Source organism: Pagrus major, chromosome 12, assembly GCF_040436345.1.
Source record: "Pagrus major chromosome 12, Pma_NU_1.0".
Lineage (NCBI taxonomy): Eukaryota > Metazoa > Chordata > Actinopteri > Spariformes > Sparidae > Pagrus > Pagrus major.
The window spans coordinates 26,414,644-26,435,355 of NC_133226.1; the positions used below are offsets into that span (position 1 = coordinate 26,414,644).

A 20,712-nucleotide genomic window follows, 5' to 3' on the forward strand; every position below is an offset into this window, starting at 1 on the left:
TGCCGTGTTGAATGATAACAACAAGTTGTGTTAATAAGTCTAATATGTAAAATAAACAGAAGGTGAAAAGCAGAAGCAGAAGAAGAAAAAAAAAGGAAGAGGACAGCGAAGAAGAATTTCTCCCGACGTCACTTCCTGCCGAGACTTCGCGGGGTCACGTGACGTTGTATTAGCTCGCTGACTCTGCTATGTTTGTCGTTTGTGCTAACCTTTTAGAAAATGCTAAATTTCTCGCCCGCGTCGCTTCATCGCGGTGGAGGGACGCCCCGCAGCTGCCCGCAGACCCGTTTTCATCGAGGCTCGTCGAGGAGTTTGACGGTAAAAACGCCCGCTGTCGGCCTGCACGTCACGTGACCAGCATGCGGCTGAGCGTTTGATAAAAAGATGGCGTGAGCGCGGCGGAGCGAAGAGGACAACAAACCCCAACTACTGATCGCTGCCGACCGCGAGCCGGGAGCGCCCGTTCAGCTGTCAAGTAAGTCGACTGCAGCGCGGGAGCCGATTTAACACCGACACCTCGGGGCCGTGAACGACGCAAAGTTGTGCCGACACTTTGCGGAAGTGTTGAATTGTTTATTTGGTGTTTTGGAGGCTGGGTGAACGCGAACGCTAGCTCGCTCCGCGCTGCTAATGTTAGCTAGCGACAAGCAATGACACAGTTGCGCGAGAGCCCCGTCAACAACATCACAACAATGCGAGGGGGGCAGTTAGCTAACGCACCTGCCCGTGCCTTGCCCAGCGGCCGTGGAGGTGGATTTAGGCCGGGAAGGACGCGCCGTGACACCCAGGTGAAGGTGGTGTTTTTGTAAACTCGGTGTTGCCGCTGTGTGAAGCGTGCTAACGTCATTTATTAGGAACTCGTTATCAAGATCAGGCAGCACCAGCGTAACAAGCTAGCTTAAAAACTCCGTTGCGTTTCAAACAAAACGTACACTTAAACTCAATGAGAGACTTAAGTTGGAAGGAAAACAAGCAACCCTCAATGTATGTTCACATGTGCGAGATACAAACGGGAACAACGTTTAAAGCTTCTGACATTTGTGGGAACAAGTAAGTCTCCGTGGTTACCGTCACTAACATTTAACAGATTTCTCCCCTTTAATCTCGCAGCTGCTGAGTGTTTGCCATTAGCCGCGTTAGCTTCCCTCTGTTAGTTCGTAAATGCGCAGCTAAACGTTGACTGTCGTGTCACTGACACGAATGTGAAAGTGTCTTTGAGTTTCAGCGCGTTAGCTTTCGGTTAAGTGAGCGAGCTAGCGGGAGCTAAGCTGTGTCACCCTGGTCTAAGCAGGCCGGTTCCTCCGGTGCGACAGCGTCCAGGCGAGTGTGAGCGACTTGCGAATTAACGTCGGCTTTATTGACCATTGGCGTGTTTGTTCTGACTCTACACGGTTGGTGTTGTGTTTTTTAATATAATTATTAACCAGCTGAGCTTAACGAGGAGTCGAGGGGGCGGCGGGAGGAGGGGGAGCTCCGTTGAGTCAGAGGGAGCAGGAAGTTGAGCAGCGCAGTGGAGCAAACACGTGTTTTGTTTTGGGTCACTTTGGAGCAAGTCTCGAACCGGAGCGGTTGTGGAGACGTCGCTCTGGGACATGGATAACTTATATTCTTCTGTCGTTAACCTCGATTTTTAACTGAGTGAAGTTATCGCAGTGTTAACTTGCGTTTTTTTTTTGTATTATTTTCATTTTTTCGGGCGTGCGGTGCAGGAGGAGACGCAGCGAGGTGAACTTTGAATATTTTAGTTTGGATTAGATTGAAATAACTTCACATGTGTGTTTTTTAAAGGTTGATATTTATATACCAGATGTAAAAACGTATCGCTGGCTTATTTTTCGTCTGAAAACGGGGTTTTGACTTTCAGTGGCATTCAGTTTTTGATGCCACACGTGTGCTATACATGTGGGTTGTAATTGTGATTTTTAGTGCATAAATTTCGTTATGATCACATTATTGTATTAGTTGTACTTTGTAAACATGTACCGTGCATGTTTTCATTCATTGCTGTTGAAATCAACGGGATGCAGGACATGGATTTTTTTTTGTGTGCCAATACTGATAATCAATAATTGTCTTCTACTAATGACTGATTTAACATTTTTGGATCTTAAAAAGATCATAACTGGTAGTTTATACACGCCTGAAGGTGAGACGGACCATGTTACCGTGAGCAAAGATGGATGATTAAATATTTCATCGCTCTGATGAGATTTGCTGTGTTAAAACTCACTTTTTCCCTCCTCCCTGAACCCTGAAGAAGTCTGGTCTCTGCGTTTGTTTATTCGTGGACTGAAGCCGTTTTTCAAGATGTGAAAAGCCATTTGTTGTGTCGGATTTGATAAAAATTTAATTTATTGTCCATCTCTTGCATCCTCCAACCTTTAATCTATTAGATTTTATGATTATCGACGTGCTTGTGTTTGTTAGCGACGTCTGGTTCATCCAGTTGTTCAAGCAGAGATGAGTCTTTTTGGAAACACTGGACAAAAAGTAACTTAATTTGGGAATAAGTAGGCAGTAACCTGTAACCTTGAACTCCCAACTGTTACATCGTGTTGTGAAAAGTTTAGAGTTCGGTGAAAATGGCATAAGACTGCGAAGTTTGCTCTTGATGTGTCACTGCACGTTTAAATTTAAAATTGAGTCGTATCAGCTTAAAGTTAATGTTTTAATGCCACATTATCCTAAAGCTGTATTAAACGTCTTCACCCTAGTGTTTCCTGGTGGTAATTATTGTTGACACTGCTGTTGCAAAGACAAAAAAGATTCTGTCCGTTTTCCTTCGTCGTAAATAACAAGAACACAGGACAAAATGTTGTTTTATTCAATCATTTAGTCGATAATAGAAATGGTTTGCCAGTTAAACTTCCTTTTCCCGGGTGTGCATTCAATATTTACCTCATAGTATAGCATAAAAATGTTTCTATTACCAGTTATAGATGAGATAAAACTTTATTAATGCAGAAGGATATTCCTAAATCTCAATGGAAATTTAATCTAATATCATGTACAATAAACTAAAGTTGGATATTCACATTCGAGAGACTAGAAACTGCAAATTATCTGGACATTTTTGTGTGAAATGTAACATGTACATTCATTTTCTATCAAAATTGATGGGATGTATTTTCTGTTGACCAACTAATCGATTAATCTCTAACCATTTTTATTTATGATCAAATATTGTCGGCACTGTAAATGATAGACATTAACGTAAGGACACATGCGTTTGTCTTGCAGATGGATCCTGGACAGGATTTACTTCTCGCTGCCCTGAGTGAGAGCGGCATTTGCCCCAATGATATTGGCCTGTTTGACGTTGATGCTCAGGATGTTGCGCAGCCCTCTACAACCCAGCAAGTAAGATTAAATTCAGCTCTGGTTCTAGACGTGATTTATGGATATTTTCATAGTTAACGTTCTGTTTTCTGTTCCTCTTCCAGTCTATCTCCATCAGTGCCCTGGATGTTGGTGTGGGCACAGAGTCAATGGACGTTGTTCGAACGGAGCCTCCAGCTCCAGTCCCTATAGTTACTATCAGGGTGAGATGACCGAACATTAACTTTATTAATTATTGAAGACACAATGTGATAACGCTCCTAATGCTTTGTCTCGTGGTATTAAAATCCATTTTTCTCTCTGCCTAATGTCTCCAACAGCACAAACCTCAGCCATCAACCACCACGTTTGTCTTAAATCAGCTGAATCAGTTGCCGTCACTTGGAGCTACTGTGACCAAACAATCAGCCGCAAACAATATCAAACATACCATAACTGTCACCAAGGTGGTCCATGTTGCTAACTCAGCCCTGCGAGGTTCCTCGACCCCCTCCTCCACAAGTATTCCTGCTTCAGTGTCCACAGTAGTGCCTTCAAACAGAGATCAGGTACATTTGTGGAAAACATCTTTTCCTTCCTCAGAATCGCGGTGAAATGAGAGGACAGCAGAGTATTTCTGTTGGTTTTGCTCATCATACATTGTATTTTTCTTTTTTAGCAGATTCAGTTGAAAGACCTCCTTCGGACCGGCAATGTGAAGAGCACCGGTCCAAAGGGCAACAGTCTGATGGAGCTCATGAAGCTGAAGCCTCCACCTGACATCACTACACCAGTAGCAACGGCAACTGCGACAGGTCATTTATTGATATTGTTTGGTTTAATTTGAATGTGCAATTAGATGCGTTTGTTTTTTTGTTCATTAGAGCTGAGGACTATTAATTTCTTCTATTTCTAATTAATATTAAGTAAGCAGATGTGATATATGGTTTGAATCACTCCCATTTTGGGAACCTTATAAGACATTTATTGAGGTTTTAGGAGAATAGAAATAATGAGCTAAAAGCTGTAGGGTTTGGTGTTAATTCTTTGAGGGCTCTGCTCTCCAGATGTGTCTTTCAGGTTTTTTAGTTAGTTGATGATATCATAGATATCTCTGGTTCAAATCACAGCAGATAGCATTTGGGACTTTCCGTTTATGTTTAGAGCAAAGCAGGTCGTCCTTACTCTTCATATGAGGCCAAATAAAAGGAAAATATCACTTAAAATAAAGAGGAATTGATGGTTTAATGTGTCTTAAATTTTAAAGCTGAGGGCCCTCTCCGATCCACTTTCTTTATTAGTTTAAAACATTAAAACTTAATGAGAATTTCTAAACTGTTCTCAGTCTGATCTGCATCTTTTTTAATAAATGTGCGACCTAACAATTATTTTAATACTCAATTTTCGTACACAATGTGTGTGAAAATGATGAAAAACGGACATAATCATTTCCTTAAGTCAAATCAGCAGTCCATAATCCAAAGTTATTGAGTTAATTATCACATTACACGAAGAAAAGCATCACTCATCAGCTAATTCTCACATTTAAGAAGCTTTGAAAGGTAACGTTTGGCATTTGTGCATACATATTATTGTAATTGATTCATTTTCTGTAACTGCGGCTCTAAAATCCACAGTGACATTAACTAAATAATGAGATGGTGGAATAACCAAGCTGAGATTCAGCAGTCTCCTCAAAACAATCGAAAATTCGAACATTGGTCAGAAACCTGAACTGTTTCAGTAACATCTCTGGTCTCTTTTGGTGTTTCAGGTGAAATGAACAACGGAGTCAAGAAAGAAGTTTTGGGGAAAGATGCTGCCAGGATCTGGATTAATGACAACATTAAAATGCACAACTTCACACATCCTCTGGTAAATATTATTTCACTGTGACAGAAAGATGCTGAATTCTGCTAAATGTCAGCATGTTGAAGACTGTTTCAGGAAATGTTTATAATCAGAAGGATATTGTGAGAACACGGTGTCTCATTATGTTGATGCGTCTACAGAAACTCCCAGGGATGAAGGAGGAAGACGAGCCTGAGGAGGAAGAGGAAGATGAGTTGGGTCATGCAGAAACGTACGCGGAGTACATGCCAATGAAATGTAAGTGTGACTGCTGCTACGAACTATTATTTTCATTGTTGATAATCTTTGATTATCTTAATCGATTGGTTGTTTGGTTTATAAAATGGTGAAAAATGTCGATCAGTGTTTCCCAAAGCCTAAGACGACGTCCTCGGATGTCTTGTTTTATCCACGACCCAAAGATATTCAGTTTAAAGAATTAAAAAAAACACATGAGGCCCGTCAATGAGTATAAAGGTTAGCTGTAAGTATATGTAACAGCGAGGTGTGGACATATGTTTATTCACCAAGCCACTGTGAGAGCAGTTGCAGAGCAGTGCTGTGCTGAGGCCTAATGAAAATGGACGGAGTGATAACAGTCGTGCACTGCATCAGTCTTGATCGATGGCTCCCAAATCAAACAAACTCAGCCTGCTGTTGTTAATTTCCTGATCCACTGACCAGTCACTTTGTCATTGCAGTAAAAGTTGGTCTGCGGCATCCTGACCCTGTGGTGGAGACCAGTTCCCTGTCCAGTGTCAATCCTCCAGATGTTTGGTACAGAATGTCCATCCCAGAAGAAACTATCGACCGTGGCTGCCTGTCTGCTCTGCAGCTGGAAGCCATCACATACGCTGCTCAGGTAAAAATGCTTGTTTTCTCACAACGGAAATAAAAGAGTAGATTGAAATAATAAAATGTGCAAAAAGTAAATGATTTTGTGTTTCACAGACAAGAGGAAAACAAAATGTATCTCTAAAAACTGCATTTAATATTTAATTTTATGTCTTGCTGTACTTTTTACTGGAATTGTTATTTATGTAGGTTATTTTTCCCAGATTTCATTTGCAATGTGTCTTGAATGAAGTGCCCTGTAAATAAAATGTTTATTTTTTTAAATAGTAAATTAATTCAATTTAGTCATACTTAAGTAAAAGTAAAGATATTGTATTAGAATATTACTTTGATAAAAGTGGAAATCACTCATATGAATAGTACTTGAGTAAAAGTCTTAAGTATATCTAATATCAGATACTTTAAGTATTAAAAGTAAGTTAAACACATCTTTACACGTATGTATTAACTGCATACTACGGGTCGACTCATCATCAACCTGGCCGATTATCAGATCGAGTATATTTATCTGATTGCCAATAAAATAAATTGATTTAAAACATTATTACTTTGGGCCTGATGTAGCATATAATCTGCAAAGTAACTTCAGTCATCAAATAAATGTAGTGGAGTGGAAGTATAAAGTACCAGAAATTAGAAATGCTCAAGAAAAGTACCCCCCAAAAAGTATAGTAGTAGATTAACTATACTTGGATGCCTTTCACCACAGAAACTAATCAAATGACTCGAACTAAAATACATTTTAGAGTGAGGCTGACGCTGTGTGTCTTTTGGTTCTTGCAGCAACATGAGACATTCCTCCCCGGTGGTGATCGAGCTGCGTATTTGATTGGCGATGGAGCTGGTGTGGGGAAAGGCCGGACCATTGCAGGGGTCATCTATGAGAATTACCTGTTAGGCAGGAAGAGGTCACTTTGGTAAATACGCAGAGTCCATTAAATATTATATTTAAAACACAGAATTACAATCTGTTACCTTCCAAATAGATATACAGAATTACCTCCACTGTATCACTTATATTTTCTCCTCTTCTGTTCAGGTTCAGTGTCTCAAATGACTTAAAGTACGACGCTGAAAGGGATTTAAGAGATATCGGGGCCAAAAACATCCAGGTTCACTCACTGAACAAGGTAAGACATGTTCATGATACAAGGATGCAACAATAAGAAGAGTTTACTGGCTTCATTATGTCAATGTGTGACTCAATTCCTCTTTTACATTTTCAGTTCAAATATGGAAAAATCTCTTCGAAACACAATGGGAGTGTGAAGAAAGGTGTGATATTCGCCACCTACTCTTCCTTGATAGGAGAGAGCCAATCAGGAGGGAAGTACAAGACCAGATTTCAGCAGCTCCTCCACTGGTGCGGGGAGGACTTTGACGGAGTCGTATCCTTTCAAGGGGACATCGGTTCATAGAAAAGATGATCTCAGGAAATCATGACTGCTTTGCTATATTAAGGGAAGACACCTCAGGTGAATAGGGTCACATTTAAACTCGTACTGTTTTCTGAAGTTTTATGTTCAAATACGCAAATGAGTCACCGTCTCATCTAACATGGGTCGTTAATTTCACAGTTTCAAACGTTTCTGAACTAATTTCCGACGTCATCAGCTCAGCCAAACTCGAAAGAACAACTTTTCCAGTAATGAAGGTTTTTTTGATTCTGACAGTTGGCTTCTTCTTTTAGGCTTTGTTCAAAAGAGCGGTGCTCCGTCATTTTATTATCACATCAAACTGCTAAATGATGAAATGAATTTAACGACTTGTGGTTATATTGCAGTAATCTGCCCACACTTGTTTTTGGTACAATCTGCCCAGACTTGCTTTATTGTTTTGTAATGCTATTGTCAGAAATTAGTTCAGTAATGTTTGTGTTGTGATATAATGTTTAATACGCTAAGGAGCTAATATTAAAATTTTGCCCGACACCAAGAACAAGATGACGTCATATAGATAGGTATCGGACGAAGATTAAAAAAGTAGAAGTTTGTACATTATTTCTATAAAAAATTCCATGAGCTTAACTGGGAGGTTCATGGTTGGTTGGTGACCCATATGCAATCATTTGCATTGGGTCATAAAAACACCTAAATGTGTGTTTTGGACACGTTGTTTCCACTAGTCTCAGAGAAGACACATTTTCACCTGGAGTGTCTTCACTGAATCGAAGTTATTTAAACAAGATCCTTGTAAACCTTTTAAGAAGTGTGATGACTTTCCTCAACCAGATGTCTTTAGATTGTCTATGACGAGTGTCACAAAGCCAAAAATGTGTGTCCAGTCGGTTCATCCAAACCCACAAAAACTGGACTTGCAGTGTTGGAACTGCAGAACAAACTCCCCAAAGCTCGGGTCGTGTATGCAAGTGCTACAGGTCAGTAGGCAGAATCACATAAGATCTGCTTTTTGAATGGATTGTCAGTCTCAATGGTAAATTCTGTAAAATGTACCTTTTCCATGTTAGGTGCCTCTGAACCGCGAAATATGGCCTATATGAATCGTTTGGGCATCTGGGGCCCCAAAACTCCCTTCAGAGAATTTGGCAACTTTATCCAAGCTGTTGAGCGCAGGTAAATGTCTCTTTTAGCAGGTGAAACAACTTTTCACAAAAGGAAAATCAATACCTGAAGGCTTGACGGGCGGGGAACAAGTCCTAATGTTTGTTTTTTACTTTCAGAGGTGTTGGCGCCATGGAGATCGTCGCTATGGACATGAAACTGAGGGGGATGTACATCGCGAGGCAGTTGAGTTTCACAGGTGTGACTTTCAAGATTGAGGAGGTTCCCCTGTCTCAGAAATACATCCACATGTACAACAAATCAGTGAGGCTGGTAAGCACATAAAAATAAGTGTATAGAAATTTATTTGAAGCTCACAAGTTAAGTTAATAAATTAATTATGTTCTCCTGCTTCTCCCAGTGGGTGAGTGCACGTGAGAAGTTCCAGCAGGCTGCGAACCTGATGGACGCAGAGCAGCGCATGAAGAAGTCCATGTGGGGCCAGTTCTGGTCGGCTCACCAGAGGTTCTTCAAATACCTCTGCATCGCCTCTAAAGTCCGCAGAGTGGTCCAGCTCGCCAGAGAGGAGGTGCAGAACGGAAAGGTGGGACTAATGTTGAAATATAACGAGATTTAAGGCTGCGGATTTAATTGAATTAAGATTATGATCTCAGTTCTATACTCTCAGATCTTGTGTTTAATGTGTTAACACAGTTTTCCCTAAGTTTGTGGAAGACCTAGTTGCACATATGGGTTGGGCGTCCTCCCTCAAAAAATGTTTGTTTTTCAAAAAAAATTTTTGTTTCCAATTTGGATGTGATGATAAAGGCTTCAAGAGTCTGCATGTTTTAGTTTTAGACACCTTGAAAATGCTTGAATTTATGTTAACGTGAACGTAAAAAAAAGCTGTGCAACCTGCTGCGTGAAACTGTAATCACAGAAGATGACAGTCGGAAGCATCTGTGTTACTTCGCATGCAAATGTAAGAACACAAATCTTTACAACCATCTGAAATTAAAAGAAAGACACATAATGAAGCTCTCAATACCAGCAACACTACAAGACTACAAAGACTTTGACCTGTAACCTGAGCCGAAGATACTCAGGTCCTCATGCTTTGTTACACAAGAGCTACTCAGTGCTTTCCTGAAACACTTGATGTTGTGTTAGCTACCCTAAAGTTATACACGCGTAACAGTTAATTGTTTATCAGTGTCCTTGTTGTATAAAATACTGACGAGCTGTTTCATCTGCAGTGTGTGGTGATCGGTCTTCAGTCCACTGGAGAAGCAAGAACACTGGAGGCTCTGGAGGAGGGAGGAGGAGAGCTCAATGACTTTGTGTCGACTGCAAAGTACGGACAGGCTGAAAATGATTTCTCTCACGCATACATTTTCCTGTTTATGATTGTGTGTCACTGTAACAAATTGTGTTTGTTGCAGGGGTGTGCTGCAGTCCCTGATTGAGAAGCACTTTCCAGCTCCTGACAGACAGAAGCTGTACAGCCTGTTGGGTATCGACCTCTCAGCCAAGAAGACGCCCTCTCCCTGTGACACGGCAGCACAGCAAGAACAGAAGGGCAAGAAAAGAAAAGGTAATAAAACTCTTAAGATAATGAACTTATGAGTCTGTCATTTCTGTTCAAACATTATTCACTTCACTCTCTGATCATGTTTCCAGGTTCAGAGGTCAAAAAGCAGCAGCAGAAGAAGAAGCCTCGCAAGCATGGCGGGCTGTCAGGTACCAGCTCCGAGGAGAGCCAATCAGAGGAGTCGGACAGAGAGTCCGGTAAAGACAGTGACGACAGCTTCAAGTCTGTCAGCTCGGCAGATGAAGACGATGATTTCAACCCATTCAGAGACGAGTCTGATGACGATGGGGAAGACGGTGAGACTTCTGAGGAAGGTTGTTGAAGTTAAGTGAAGATGTTTTTATATCCAACTCAGTGCTAACAGCAACACCTTTATGTCTTCATCTGCATCAGATCCATGGCTCATCAGAAAAGAACCAAAGAAAGGGAAAGAGAAGAAGAAGAAAAAGAGAAGGAGGAGTATCGATCCAGACTCCATTCAAAGTGCCTTGTTAGCCTCTGGGCTGGGCTCCACCAGGCCTGCTTTCACTGCCCCTGTTAACCCCCCCAGCGCACCTGCGATAGGTGAGCATGTTACCACACGGCAAAGCAGAATTACAACACTCTGATTGAGCCGTCTGACATTTAATGAATGTCGTGTTTTTACTTGTTCTTAAGTCAAGGCAGAGAGTCAGGATAGCTTCGTAACAGGAGACGACGCAGTGGAGCAAGCCCAGAAAATGAAGAGAGAACTGCTGGATCAGCTCGAGGAGGTCGCTGAAGAGCTGCCGCCCAACACTCTGGACGAGCTCATCGATGAACTGGGGGGACCTGAAAATGTAGCTGAGGTATGAAAACATATTCTTATGTAGCTTAAAGGGTTTTTTTGTTGCTGTAGTGTCTGTTTTTTTAAAGCAGACTCTTTAAAGACTTTTTAAAGTTTTTTGTTTATATCTCAACTCACTTCTGTTTCTTCAACTGTGCTTCAGATGACTGGCCGCAAAGGTCGCGTGGTCAGTAATGACGATGGCAGCATCACGTATGAATCTCGCTCTGAGCTGGACGTGCCGGTGGAAATCCTCAATCTCACAGAGAAGCAGAGGTTCATGGATGGAGAGAAGGTAAACAAAAAGTTATTGTGGAATTTGAATCATTAGTCATTAGTCAGTCGTTTCACACCCAAAGTTCAGTTCATTTGGCCCAAGGGATTAATATTTATAGCTCGGCAGCAGCTTTTCAGGTCGTCTCAAGCCTGGTTGTTTAGTCCACAACAGCCAAATTTACAGGTTTCCTATCAGCCTAAAAGCTTCAGTGTGAAAGCACCTCTAGTCGTAACAAACCAGTTTGCTTCAATGAATCAGGCTCATAATCTCTGTTACTGTGTACGGCCAATAGAGCAATTTAATTTGCCTCTAGCTGATCTAAAAATCTTTGGACAGGGCTGACGGACTTTGTCTTTAATGTCTTTCTTTTCCTTTTCATCCAGAACATTGCCATCATCTCAGAAGCTGCCAGCTCAGGTATCTCGCTGCAGGCCGATCGTCGAGTGAAGAACCAGCGACGGAGAGTCCACATGACACTGGAGCTGCCGTGGAGCGCAGACAGAGCGATACAGCAGTTCGGTCAGTAGATATTAACGCTTGCAGCCCTTCTCAAATCGATCATCCTGTTGCATGTGTTTCATGTAAATAAATGAAAAAATAAACCTTCTGCTCTTGTTTGTTTGGTCACAGGGAGAACTCACAGGTCGAACCAGGTCACAGCTCCAGAATATGTCTTCCTCATATCAGAGCTGGCAGGAGAGCAGAGATTTGCTTCCATTGTAGCCAAAAGACTAGAGAGCCTGGTGAGAACTAACTGAATGTATAATCATCATCATTTTTTGTCTTTGAATTTGTGAAAAGGTAATTAACTGTTACGTTCCTGTTTTACAGGGAGCTCTCACTCACGGAGACAGAAGAGCAACAGAAACTCGAGATCTGAGCAGGTTTAATTTTGACAACAAAGTAAGTACATCAAGCATTTGTCTGAGAAGTTCTTATAGTTTTATTTATTTGCAGTAACTCACTCATGTTTATCTTTGCTACAGTACGGCCGAAACGCTCTGGAAATTGTGATGAAGTCTATCGTAAAGCTCGACTCTCCGTTAGTGTCTCCACCCTCTGAATTTAAAGGTGATTTCTTCAAAGGTATGACTTGTGTTAGATTATTATTGATTTCTGTATATTTTTTTTTATCAATCAATGGTCATCTCTGCCTCCGAGTGATAAAAATATATTTCTTCTATAGAAATTCAAAAAGGATTAATAGGTGTGGGCCTCATAAATGTGGAGGACAGATCTGGCACACTCTCACTGGACAAAGGTGATTTTTAAATTGTTAAAAGTTGTGACATTGCTGTTAAATGTATGTTCCCCTGAATCTAATGTATGCTCTTTGTTGCTGCTACAGACTACAACAACATTGGGAAGTTCCTGAACCGTATTTTGGGCATGGAGGTCCACCAGCAGAACGCCTTGTTCCAGTACTTCGCTGACACACTGGGAGCAGTCATCCAAGAGGCCAAGAAGAATGGCAGATACGACATGGGCATTCTTGGTAAGTCGGTCATTATTCGCACTGTTATTTTCCCACAGTTTTCACAAATTCAGAAGCTAAACTGGGACAGAGGACAACTATTAACTGGGACAGAGGGCCTTTGTTTAATCTTTAAGGTATCAACTGTTAGTAAAGATCTTTGTCTCCATGTCATTTCTTAGATCTGGGCTCTGGTGATGAGAAGGTGAAGAAGGTGGACTGCAGGAAGTTCCTCACACCGGGCTATACCACATCTGGACATGTGGAGCTCTACACCGTATGTTCATATTTATTTAAACACCATTCTGACCTCCCTGTTCTCTTGTAAGATATGGTTGGATCGCAGCAGCATTACCTGACTTTGTACCTGTGTGTCTCTTCACAGGTGAGTGTGGAGAGAGGGATGTCCTGGGAGGAGGCGACGCATGCTTGGGCAGAACAGAACGGACCAGATGATGGCTTCTATGTACAGGTACGAGAAGGCTGAGGGTGTTTCTCACTTGTACCACTTTTTTAAACACAGATAAAACTACAATTTCCTCTTTTCACGTTGACAGGAGACAAGTTTGCCTTTGTGTTTTTTTTTCCTTATCAGACTTCATCCAGAAGATGTTAAACTTGTTTATAAAAGTCTTAATCAATAGTATTCAGACACATCGTGGGTTTTTTTTTTCCGGAGCTAACAGAAGTCGCTGAGGAGTGAGACATCTCACTTCTCTCTGATCTCTGATGAGTTGCACTTGTGCAGTACCGATCAGACAGCTGACTAAATCCTACACACAGCTCCTAATTAAAAAAAATAATAATTTTAGCCATTGCAAAGATTATTTTTTTTAAACGGGATTAGGATTTATCTCCACCTTTTGTTTGTGGCAAAATTTGCATCGTGATGACCCGTGTTGGTAATGTAAAAATGTACCAAGATCGTCCTGCTACTTTCAAGAAGCCCAAGTCCAACATGCATTTCATTTTCAGATGAGGAACAACAAGAAAACCGCCATCCTGGTCAAAGAGGTGAACACCAAGAAGAGGCTGTTCCTGGTGTACCGGCCGAACACGGGCCGACAGCTCAAACTGGAGACGTACGCAGACATCAAGAAGAAGTTTAAAAAGGTTACACAACATTCTTTTATTATATTGATATGAGAAGAACATTTAATGATTTACATGTTGAATAATGACTTTTATTTTTGCCCTGTTAGGTCTTATCAGAAGACGCCAAGCAGCACTGGACTGACCAGTACAAGTCGTCAGCAGTAATCTGCTCTCATGCGTATTGGTACGTGCACTTTAGATCTGTTAAATGTCTGTTTATATCTTATATATCTTCTTTTTCTCTGTCAACAATCTCATGAAAGCGCCAACAATGAATGTATCTAATAACAGGTATCGTGTGTGCGTGTATCAAATCCTGATAAATCTTCAATTGTTGTCAAAAATATTAAAAACACATCAGTGAGTCACACTGTAGTTCCTTTAATACAGTGAACACACACAATGTAGTATTTGACTTAATCCCACACACACCGTCCTGCTGCCACATACACTCACTAGAGCATCAAATGTGGATTAATCCACCGCTGAAAATAGTCCCCAACAGATGCACTATTTCCTCCTGTTTGAGTGATTTAATAACTAAAGTGAGCAGCTGTTAAAAACGTACATCTCAGCCCTTTTAAAAATGTAGCTATGTATTTAAAGATTTACTTCAGGGTAAGTCAGAAATTACTGAAAGGTTCGGGATTTGTTGACACTAAAAAATGCAGAATATCACCAGCTTTATTCTTTTAAGCCTCACCGTGACATAAATCACTCATCTTAGAATATGTTTTATTCCATCTTGTATTGTAAATGGTTATTTAATCTTGCTGTGTGTGTGTGTGTGTTATTCTGCCCACAGGCGGGGGAACTGTAAGAAGGCGTCGGTGGGTCTGCAGTGTGAAGTCGGACTTCGGTGCAGGACGTACTTCGTTCTGTGTGGCTCGGTGCTCAGTGTGTGGAATGAGGTGGAGCTGGTGCTCACTCCTGTCAGTGGAGCCAATGTGAAGGTGCAGATAGTCCGCCTCAGAACAGAAGATGGACAGAGGATAGTTGGTAAGTTGAAAGACGGCTACTCCTAAAGAAATTGTTTGACACTTTGGGAAATATGCTAAGGTGATTCCTTTCAGAGAGCTGGATGAAAAGATCGATCTCGCCTCTAAATCCTCATGATCCCCTTTTGGAACGCAAGGCCACTTTCAGCTCCCTTCATCATTCCCTGTCCAAGGCAACATGTTCAGAATGTCTGCAGGTCTTAAAAACTTAAAAGCATTGAATTGATTTCCCTCTAAAAAGGCGCTTAGAGGGCATTAAAAAGTTTTTCTGTCAGATGATGTTATACATCTATAAACCAAAAGTGAGATCCAGATTTTAGTTAAAAATCAACTTTTCTTACAAAAAGAGTCTCATTCCCGACTCATCAAATATTGGCGCGCCGAGCAGCGCTGATTTGCTTTTCCATCGCCAGTTTTACTGCGCTGAATTCAGCCAAGCTGCGCCAGTGATGAACCTGGTCTGGAGCACGGCCAAGCTGCGCCCGCCCCACCTCAAAACAGACTGCGTAAAACGCACCATCTCCCCCTCAAACAAGTGTGTGTTGATACTCAACTCGTGTCTGCAGGAAACCTGAGAGGTTTTTAAAAGTCAGTGTGTTCAGCTCTCAGTACTTTTGTAGCTTCTAACTGAATCTCTTTAGTTTCTCTCGTCCTGTTTGTTCTTTCAGTCAGCTGTTGAGTTTTACTGTTTTACCAGGTCGGCAGATGAGATGGAAAAACGGCAAAAGACTTTTTCCCATAAGCTTAAATTATGAAAGAAGCAGCTGTAAAACAACCGCACAGTGACTTGTTTCACTATCAGAATTTGATCCATTTGGTCCAATAACATTTGGAAAGACTAGAAGAGCAAGATTAAATAACTTTATTCCCAATCAAGTTAGTGGAGGCCTAAACCAAAAGGTAGCCGGCGAGATACTGATCGTACTTTTGATTTCATTAAACAAAAATGAATGATCAGAGTTTCCAGCTTCATTTTTAGCGTACAGACATGACAGTGGGATTGATCCTCGCCTCTCACGCTCACCACAAAGTGAATCAGCTATTTCCCAAAATATCAAACCCTTTCCTTTTAATTTGTGCTGTAAATGTCAACTTCTTCGGTCTCACAGGCTCGTCTCTTTCATCCACAGGACTGATCATTCCAGCGAACTGTGTGTCTGCATTAATTAACAAGCTGTCAACATCGGACCAGAGCCAGCAGCTCGCTGTGCAGGAGCAGCAGAAACGGCAGCAGCTCCACCCTCAGAGTTTCAGTCATGCACCCAACACATAGTGAGGTGGACCGCTCGGCTTCATGGGCATCGATCCCATCTCCACCCCCTTCGAGTTCACATCCCAGTCTGAAGGGATCTGACTCATCAGTCTCTCTGCACTGCAGGCTCCAGGACCGCTGTCCCTCTTGTTCTGCACCCTCACGCCCCCCTAATGTCTCTGAGGGTCGGAGGTGTCACACCGAGCTGTGATGATCCTCAGATGTAAAGCCGTGGTTGTACAGAGAAAAGATTTCAGGGTTTCCTTTTTTTTTTTTTTTTTTTAAATCTCCAGAGACTCTTGTTCTCACCTAGAGAGATTTGACGGGTGACGTTTTGTCCTCTGACATTCAGAGTGAAAAGATTTGTTGATATATTGATCGAGTTGAAACCTTTAGAGGGCGTGTTGGCCTGTGGCTGTCGAGTTCTCCACTCCTCACCCACGCTTTAAGATGTTTAGTCCGGACTACCTGGTATGAAGCAAAGACTTTCTCTTGGTTCAGATCAAAGGTGGAGGAGACAAAGACTGGCATGTCTTTGAAAGTCTGAGATCTAAATAATAAAAATCAGAATTGGGGGAGAAAAAAAAGTATGAGAACTACCTTGATTCATTAAAGGGGAAATCCACCAATTTGACACATTACAGTGGGTTTACAGGTCTTGGAGTACGACTGTTGGAAACTGCAGTATAAAGTCTTATGTGGCTCCAGAGGGAGCTGCCTCCAGTGATGTCACTCAGTGGCTCCGTTGCATTGTGGGTAATGCAGGCACCAGGTTTGGAAATGGAAGAAAAATGTGTGGACTAAAAAAGGTGACGTGCGGCTAAACAGTCACTAAAATGTGTTCCTGAAAACATTTTAGGAGAGAAGTCGTCAATGAACAGGATCGTGGTTCAGATTTGATCAGCACTGTGCAAAAACCTGGAGATCCTTTCAAAGTAAAGCACATAATGAGAATAAACAGCTATGTATCTCACAGACGGAAGTTTTTTCCAGGTACTCGATTGCTCCGTCCTGTGTGAACAGCAGGAAGTGGTCACGAGTGTTACTAAACTATCCATAATGAGTCCAACTGTGTTGTAGGAGTGCAGTGTTTTCAAAACCTGGTGCCCACATTACCCACAGTGCGTCTTTGCAAACTCACATGCAGCTTCCTCTGGAGCCACAACAGGCTTTATACTACACTTCTCACATACACAGTAGTAACTCCCCAAGACCTGTAAACACACTTGAATGTGATAAATGTGTGGATTTACCCTTTAACAAGAGGACATTTAATGCTTAAATACAATCTGATATTAATATATGATGAAAACTGTCAGTTGGTTGCTCCTCTGACATGATTCAGCACTAATGTAGAGAGAGAATCAGTTCTTTGACGTAGAAGAAGTGATGCAGAACTTCAGTTCCTGATTTTCTGTATTCGCTCACAAAGACGAAGCCCAAAAATGTCTTCATTGTGAGAATCCACAAACATCGTAATCGGACCAGTTTGTCTTTCTCTTTCCTTCTTTCTTTTTTTGCACATGGCTCTCAAATTGATTAAAGTTCCTTTTATTTTAGTAACGTAACATTAAAGGATACATTCACCGTTTTTCAAGCCTGTCTTGTAGGGCTGCACGATGCAGTTAGATATTTTTGCTGAAAAAACAATTAAAGTCCTGATGATGTGACATTTATTGGGGTCTGGACAAAAACAAAAATGTCCTCTTAGATCTGGAGAAGCAAAGTATTTGGCCGGGGCATCTCTGCAGATCTACAGAACTTCAGTATAATGCTGTTTGTCACACATTTTGTTATTTCTTATCGAAAAAAATTTAGCTTTTTGAGGAATTAATCGTTCAGCCCTCATTTTCCTTCTGTAATAATTCCTCTGGTTCATACTGACCCTGAAGAGATTCCTTCCTCATGTGCCGTCAGTGGAAGAGATGGAGGACAAAATCCACCGTCCTCTTGTATTAAAAATGTATTTAAAAGTTTATCTGAACTCACTGCGACGCTCCAGCAATCTGAGATAGACAAATGAAGTGGATATCTTTTATGGTTAAACTAATTTTCATACAAAATTCCCTCTTAATGTTTCCGTGTTTAGCTGAAGTTGAGGGACAAAGTAAAAAACATGATTCGTCTCAGACTGCTGAAGCCTCGTAGTGACGCGAGATTAACTACGTTTTTTTACACAGAATGAGGACGGTGACACACTGAAAAGAAGGCATCTCTAAGTGGCTGGTTTGAACAGGAGGAATGACAGGAATCCTAACCCGTTTCAGTGTTTTTAAGACCGACTGAACGGATCGTTTAACAGCAGGGAGTTTTGTCACATTTGCCTCAGTATCAGTACAAACAGCTGCTGCAGTCAGGCGCCTTAAACAAAGCACTGGTGGAAAAAAAATTGGTTATTTTAGTGTCTGTTCTCTGGTGGTTTCTATTTAAAGAAAAATGTTTCCCAAAGATAAATATTGAAACGGTAAGATTGTGTAACCAGGCATTTCTTTTCAGACATTTCCTCACAAATGAAGCAGTGGTCACACTTTAACTTTAAGTCTCCCTTTTAATAATAAATGGTTTGAAGCACACTGTAATGTATCAACAGTTATAACTGCTCACATGAAGACATGTTTTATATTATTACAACTGTATTTTTCTTTGTCATTCATTAGGAGCATCCAGTTATAGCTGCCAACAAGAGGGGTTACAAGGAACAGTTCACCCAAAACTGAAAATTCAGTCATCATCTCCTCCCCCACATGCTGATTTGAAAGTCAGGTGAAGGTTCGTAGTCCACAAAACATTTCTGGAGCTTCAAAGCAAAACAGTGTTGCAGCGTTCTGCTAAACAACTGAAGTAGCTGAAGGTCATCAAGACGTAAAATGGCTCCATACAGTTCATCTGGCGTAATCCAACAGTCTAGAAGCCCTGAGATCCCAAATCGATTTGAAAATACATTATTGCACCATTTTTTAAATTGAAATCTTCATCTCGACTGCGCATCAACGTGCAAATAACGTCTTTCAGATTAATTTGGGATCTTTGGGCTTCTGGAGGAGCTGCGGCGCCATTTTGTTTGTTTTCTCTTGCCCCTTCTTCTTGAAATAAAACTGATTATTCAGACCCTTGATGTGCTGTTAACCCTCACATTTTTAGCTCAACAGCGACAGTGAAGACTTCAGATTTTTAAAAAAAGGGTGTAAATAACGTCTTTTCTAACCAGTTTGGGATCTCGGGGCTTTCTGGAGACTTGGATTACGCCTGACTGAGTCTCCAGCTACTTCAGTTGTTTAGCAGAATGCTACAACGCTGTTTTGCTGTGAAGCTCCAGAAATGTTTTGTGCACTATGAACCTTCACCTGACTTTCAATCAGCATGGAGGGAGGAGATGATGACTGAGTTTACATGTTGGGGTGAACTGTTCCTTTAAAACTACTGTTATAGTGAGTTACAAACCATTTATTAAATGTTTAGTACCACTTATAAAAGAGGACTTGAAGTGTTCCTGAAAATGTTGCACATTTAAAACCACCTTTGGTCTTTACCTCGATGTCAGGTGTGATGTCTGTGACACTAACTGTCATCCAAAGGAGAGGGAACAGATATTTACAATAAAGCAGCCAAGGAAGTGTGAGAACTGTGAAATGCATGTCCGTGTTAAAGACCATCACATTTTGATTTTTAAACAGGTTTCAGAGCCGGTTTCTGCAGCGCTGTGCTCTGCTCAGATGTTAATCTTTTTTTTTTTTATTTTGTGGCATTTTTAAATGGACTTCTGCTCAGGGGTTAAACTCATACAAAGACCCTCTTTGGAAAAACAAAAAGTATCTGAGATGCATGACCATAACTCGAATGCTCCTTCTATACCTCTGCTCAGTGATGTCGCTCTGTGGCTCTGTGGTTTGCTGTGTTTACAGTCGTCACAGCACATGTGTCTCTCTGATTCCTCCGCTTTCTCCAGCCGAGTTGTAATTAAAATGGACGATCGCTTCTGTTGAGTAGTTGTTACCTCCTCAGCCTCCTCCTCAGTCCTATACTGCATCGTACTAGATCTGCACTGGAAGGTTCAGACCAAAGTCTGCATACGTGAGCTGATAATTAAAGTCGACCTGTGGATTAGTTCATGTTATTAGCTGTGTATTCTCTTCTGCTCTTGATTGATGCGTTCAGAAACAAGTAAAAAAAATAGGAAGAAGTCTTTGTATCATACCAATGTGCATTTTGTACACTTTGTAAAAGGATCAAAACTGAGATTCTCCCTGCAGCACATCTCAAACTGTCGGACAGAATTGGAAGTCACGTCTCTGAACTTGAACGTCCACCGTTCTATAAACAAACAGCTCGGTTTTTATTTCGTCTTTCGGGACGTCATGTACCGGGCTGCAGACTTGGTAACTTTGTTTTTGAATGCCACAGCAGATCGTCTCCTCTGAAGTCGAATAACACTTGAAGGACTTGGTTTTTTTTGTTTTTGTTTTCCTTTTATCGTTGCACGAGTTGCACTACTGACAGAGTTGTACAAATATTCAACATGACCTGTACATGGATGAGTGCAATGCTCAATAAAGCTTGGTATACTTCTACCTCCTGGTGCTTTTGTTTGTGATACAGAGCTACAACCTGCCTCCTGACGCATATACAACATATAAAGTAGCAGAAATGGAAACATTTGAGGTAAGTACAGTACTCGAGTACATGTATTTAGTTACA

General features: G+C 41.3%; 1 protein-coding gene across 3 annotated transcripts; it reads left to right on the forward strand.

Annotated features, from left to right (window-relative positions):
* The first annotated feature begins 130 nt into the window (after positions 1–130).
* sbno1 (strawberry notch homolog 1 (Drosophila)) lies at positions 131–18,774 on the forward strand. 3 transcript variants are annotated; one of them, XM_073477767.1, is made up of 33 exons: positions 131–1,725; positions 3,241–3,360; positions 3,444–3,542; positions 3,660–3,887; positions 3,998–4,133; positions 5,093–5,193; positions 5,331–5,427; positions 5,871–6,031; positions 6,808–6,941; positions 7,064–7,154; positions 7,251–7,412; positions 8,266–8,401; positions 8,492–8,597; positions 8,705–8,858; positions 8,947–9,129; positions 9,782–9,879; positions 9,968–10,119; positions 10,206–10,412; positions 10,510–10,680; positions 10,774–10,943; positions 11,085–11,216; positions 11,582–11,717; positions 11,829–11,941; positions 12,030–12,101; positions 12,185–12,284; positions 12,385–12,459; positions 12,547–12,693; positions 12,855–12,949; positions 13,058–13,144; positions 13,648–13,785; positions 13,875–13,951; positions 14,573–14,766; positions 15,896–18,774. In XM_073477767.1, the coding sequence occupies exons 2-33, from the start codon at positions 3,241–3,243 to the stop codon at positions 16,036–16,038; spliced, it is 4,215 nt and encodes a 1,404-aa protein (XP_073333868.1). In that variant the 5' UTR covers positions 131–1,725; the 3' UTR covers positions 16,039–18,774. The 3 variants fall into 3 exon arrangements, with proteins under 3 accessions (XP_073333868.1, XP_073333867.1, XP_073333869.1); XM_073477766.1 differs by having other exon boundaries at positions 131–475; XM_073477768.1 differs by having other exon boundaries at positions 140–475; positions 4,001–4,133.
* The last annotated feature ends 1,938 nt before the right edge of the window (positions 18,775–20,712 follow it).

What these genes read in the sequence shown, in the direction of transcription:
- sbno1 (XM_073477767.1), top strand. Translation starts at nt 3,241, where the DNA reads ATGGATCCTGGACAGGATTTACTTCTCGCTGCCCTGAGTGAGAGCGGC. An exon ending in ATACGACATGGGCATTCTTG is followed by an intron (nt 12,694 to 12,854) that starts GTAAGTCGGTCA and finishes GTCATTTCTTAG; the next exon opens with ATCTGGGCTCTGGTGATGAG. An exon ending in ATGATGGCTTCTATGTACAG is followed by an intron (nt 13,145 to 13,647) that starts GTACGAGAAGGC and finishes TTTCATTTTCAG; the next exon opens with ATGAGGAACAACAAGAAAAC.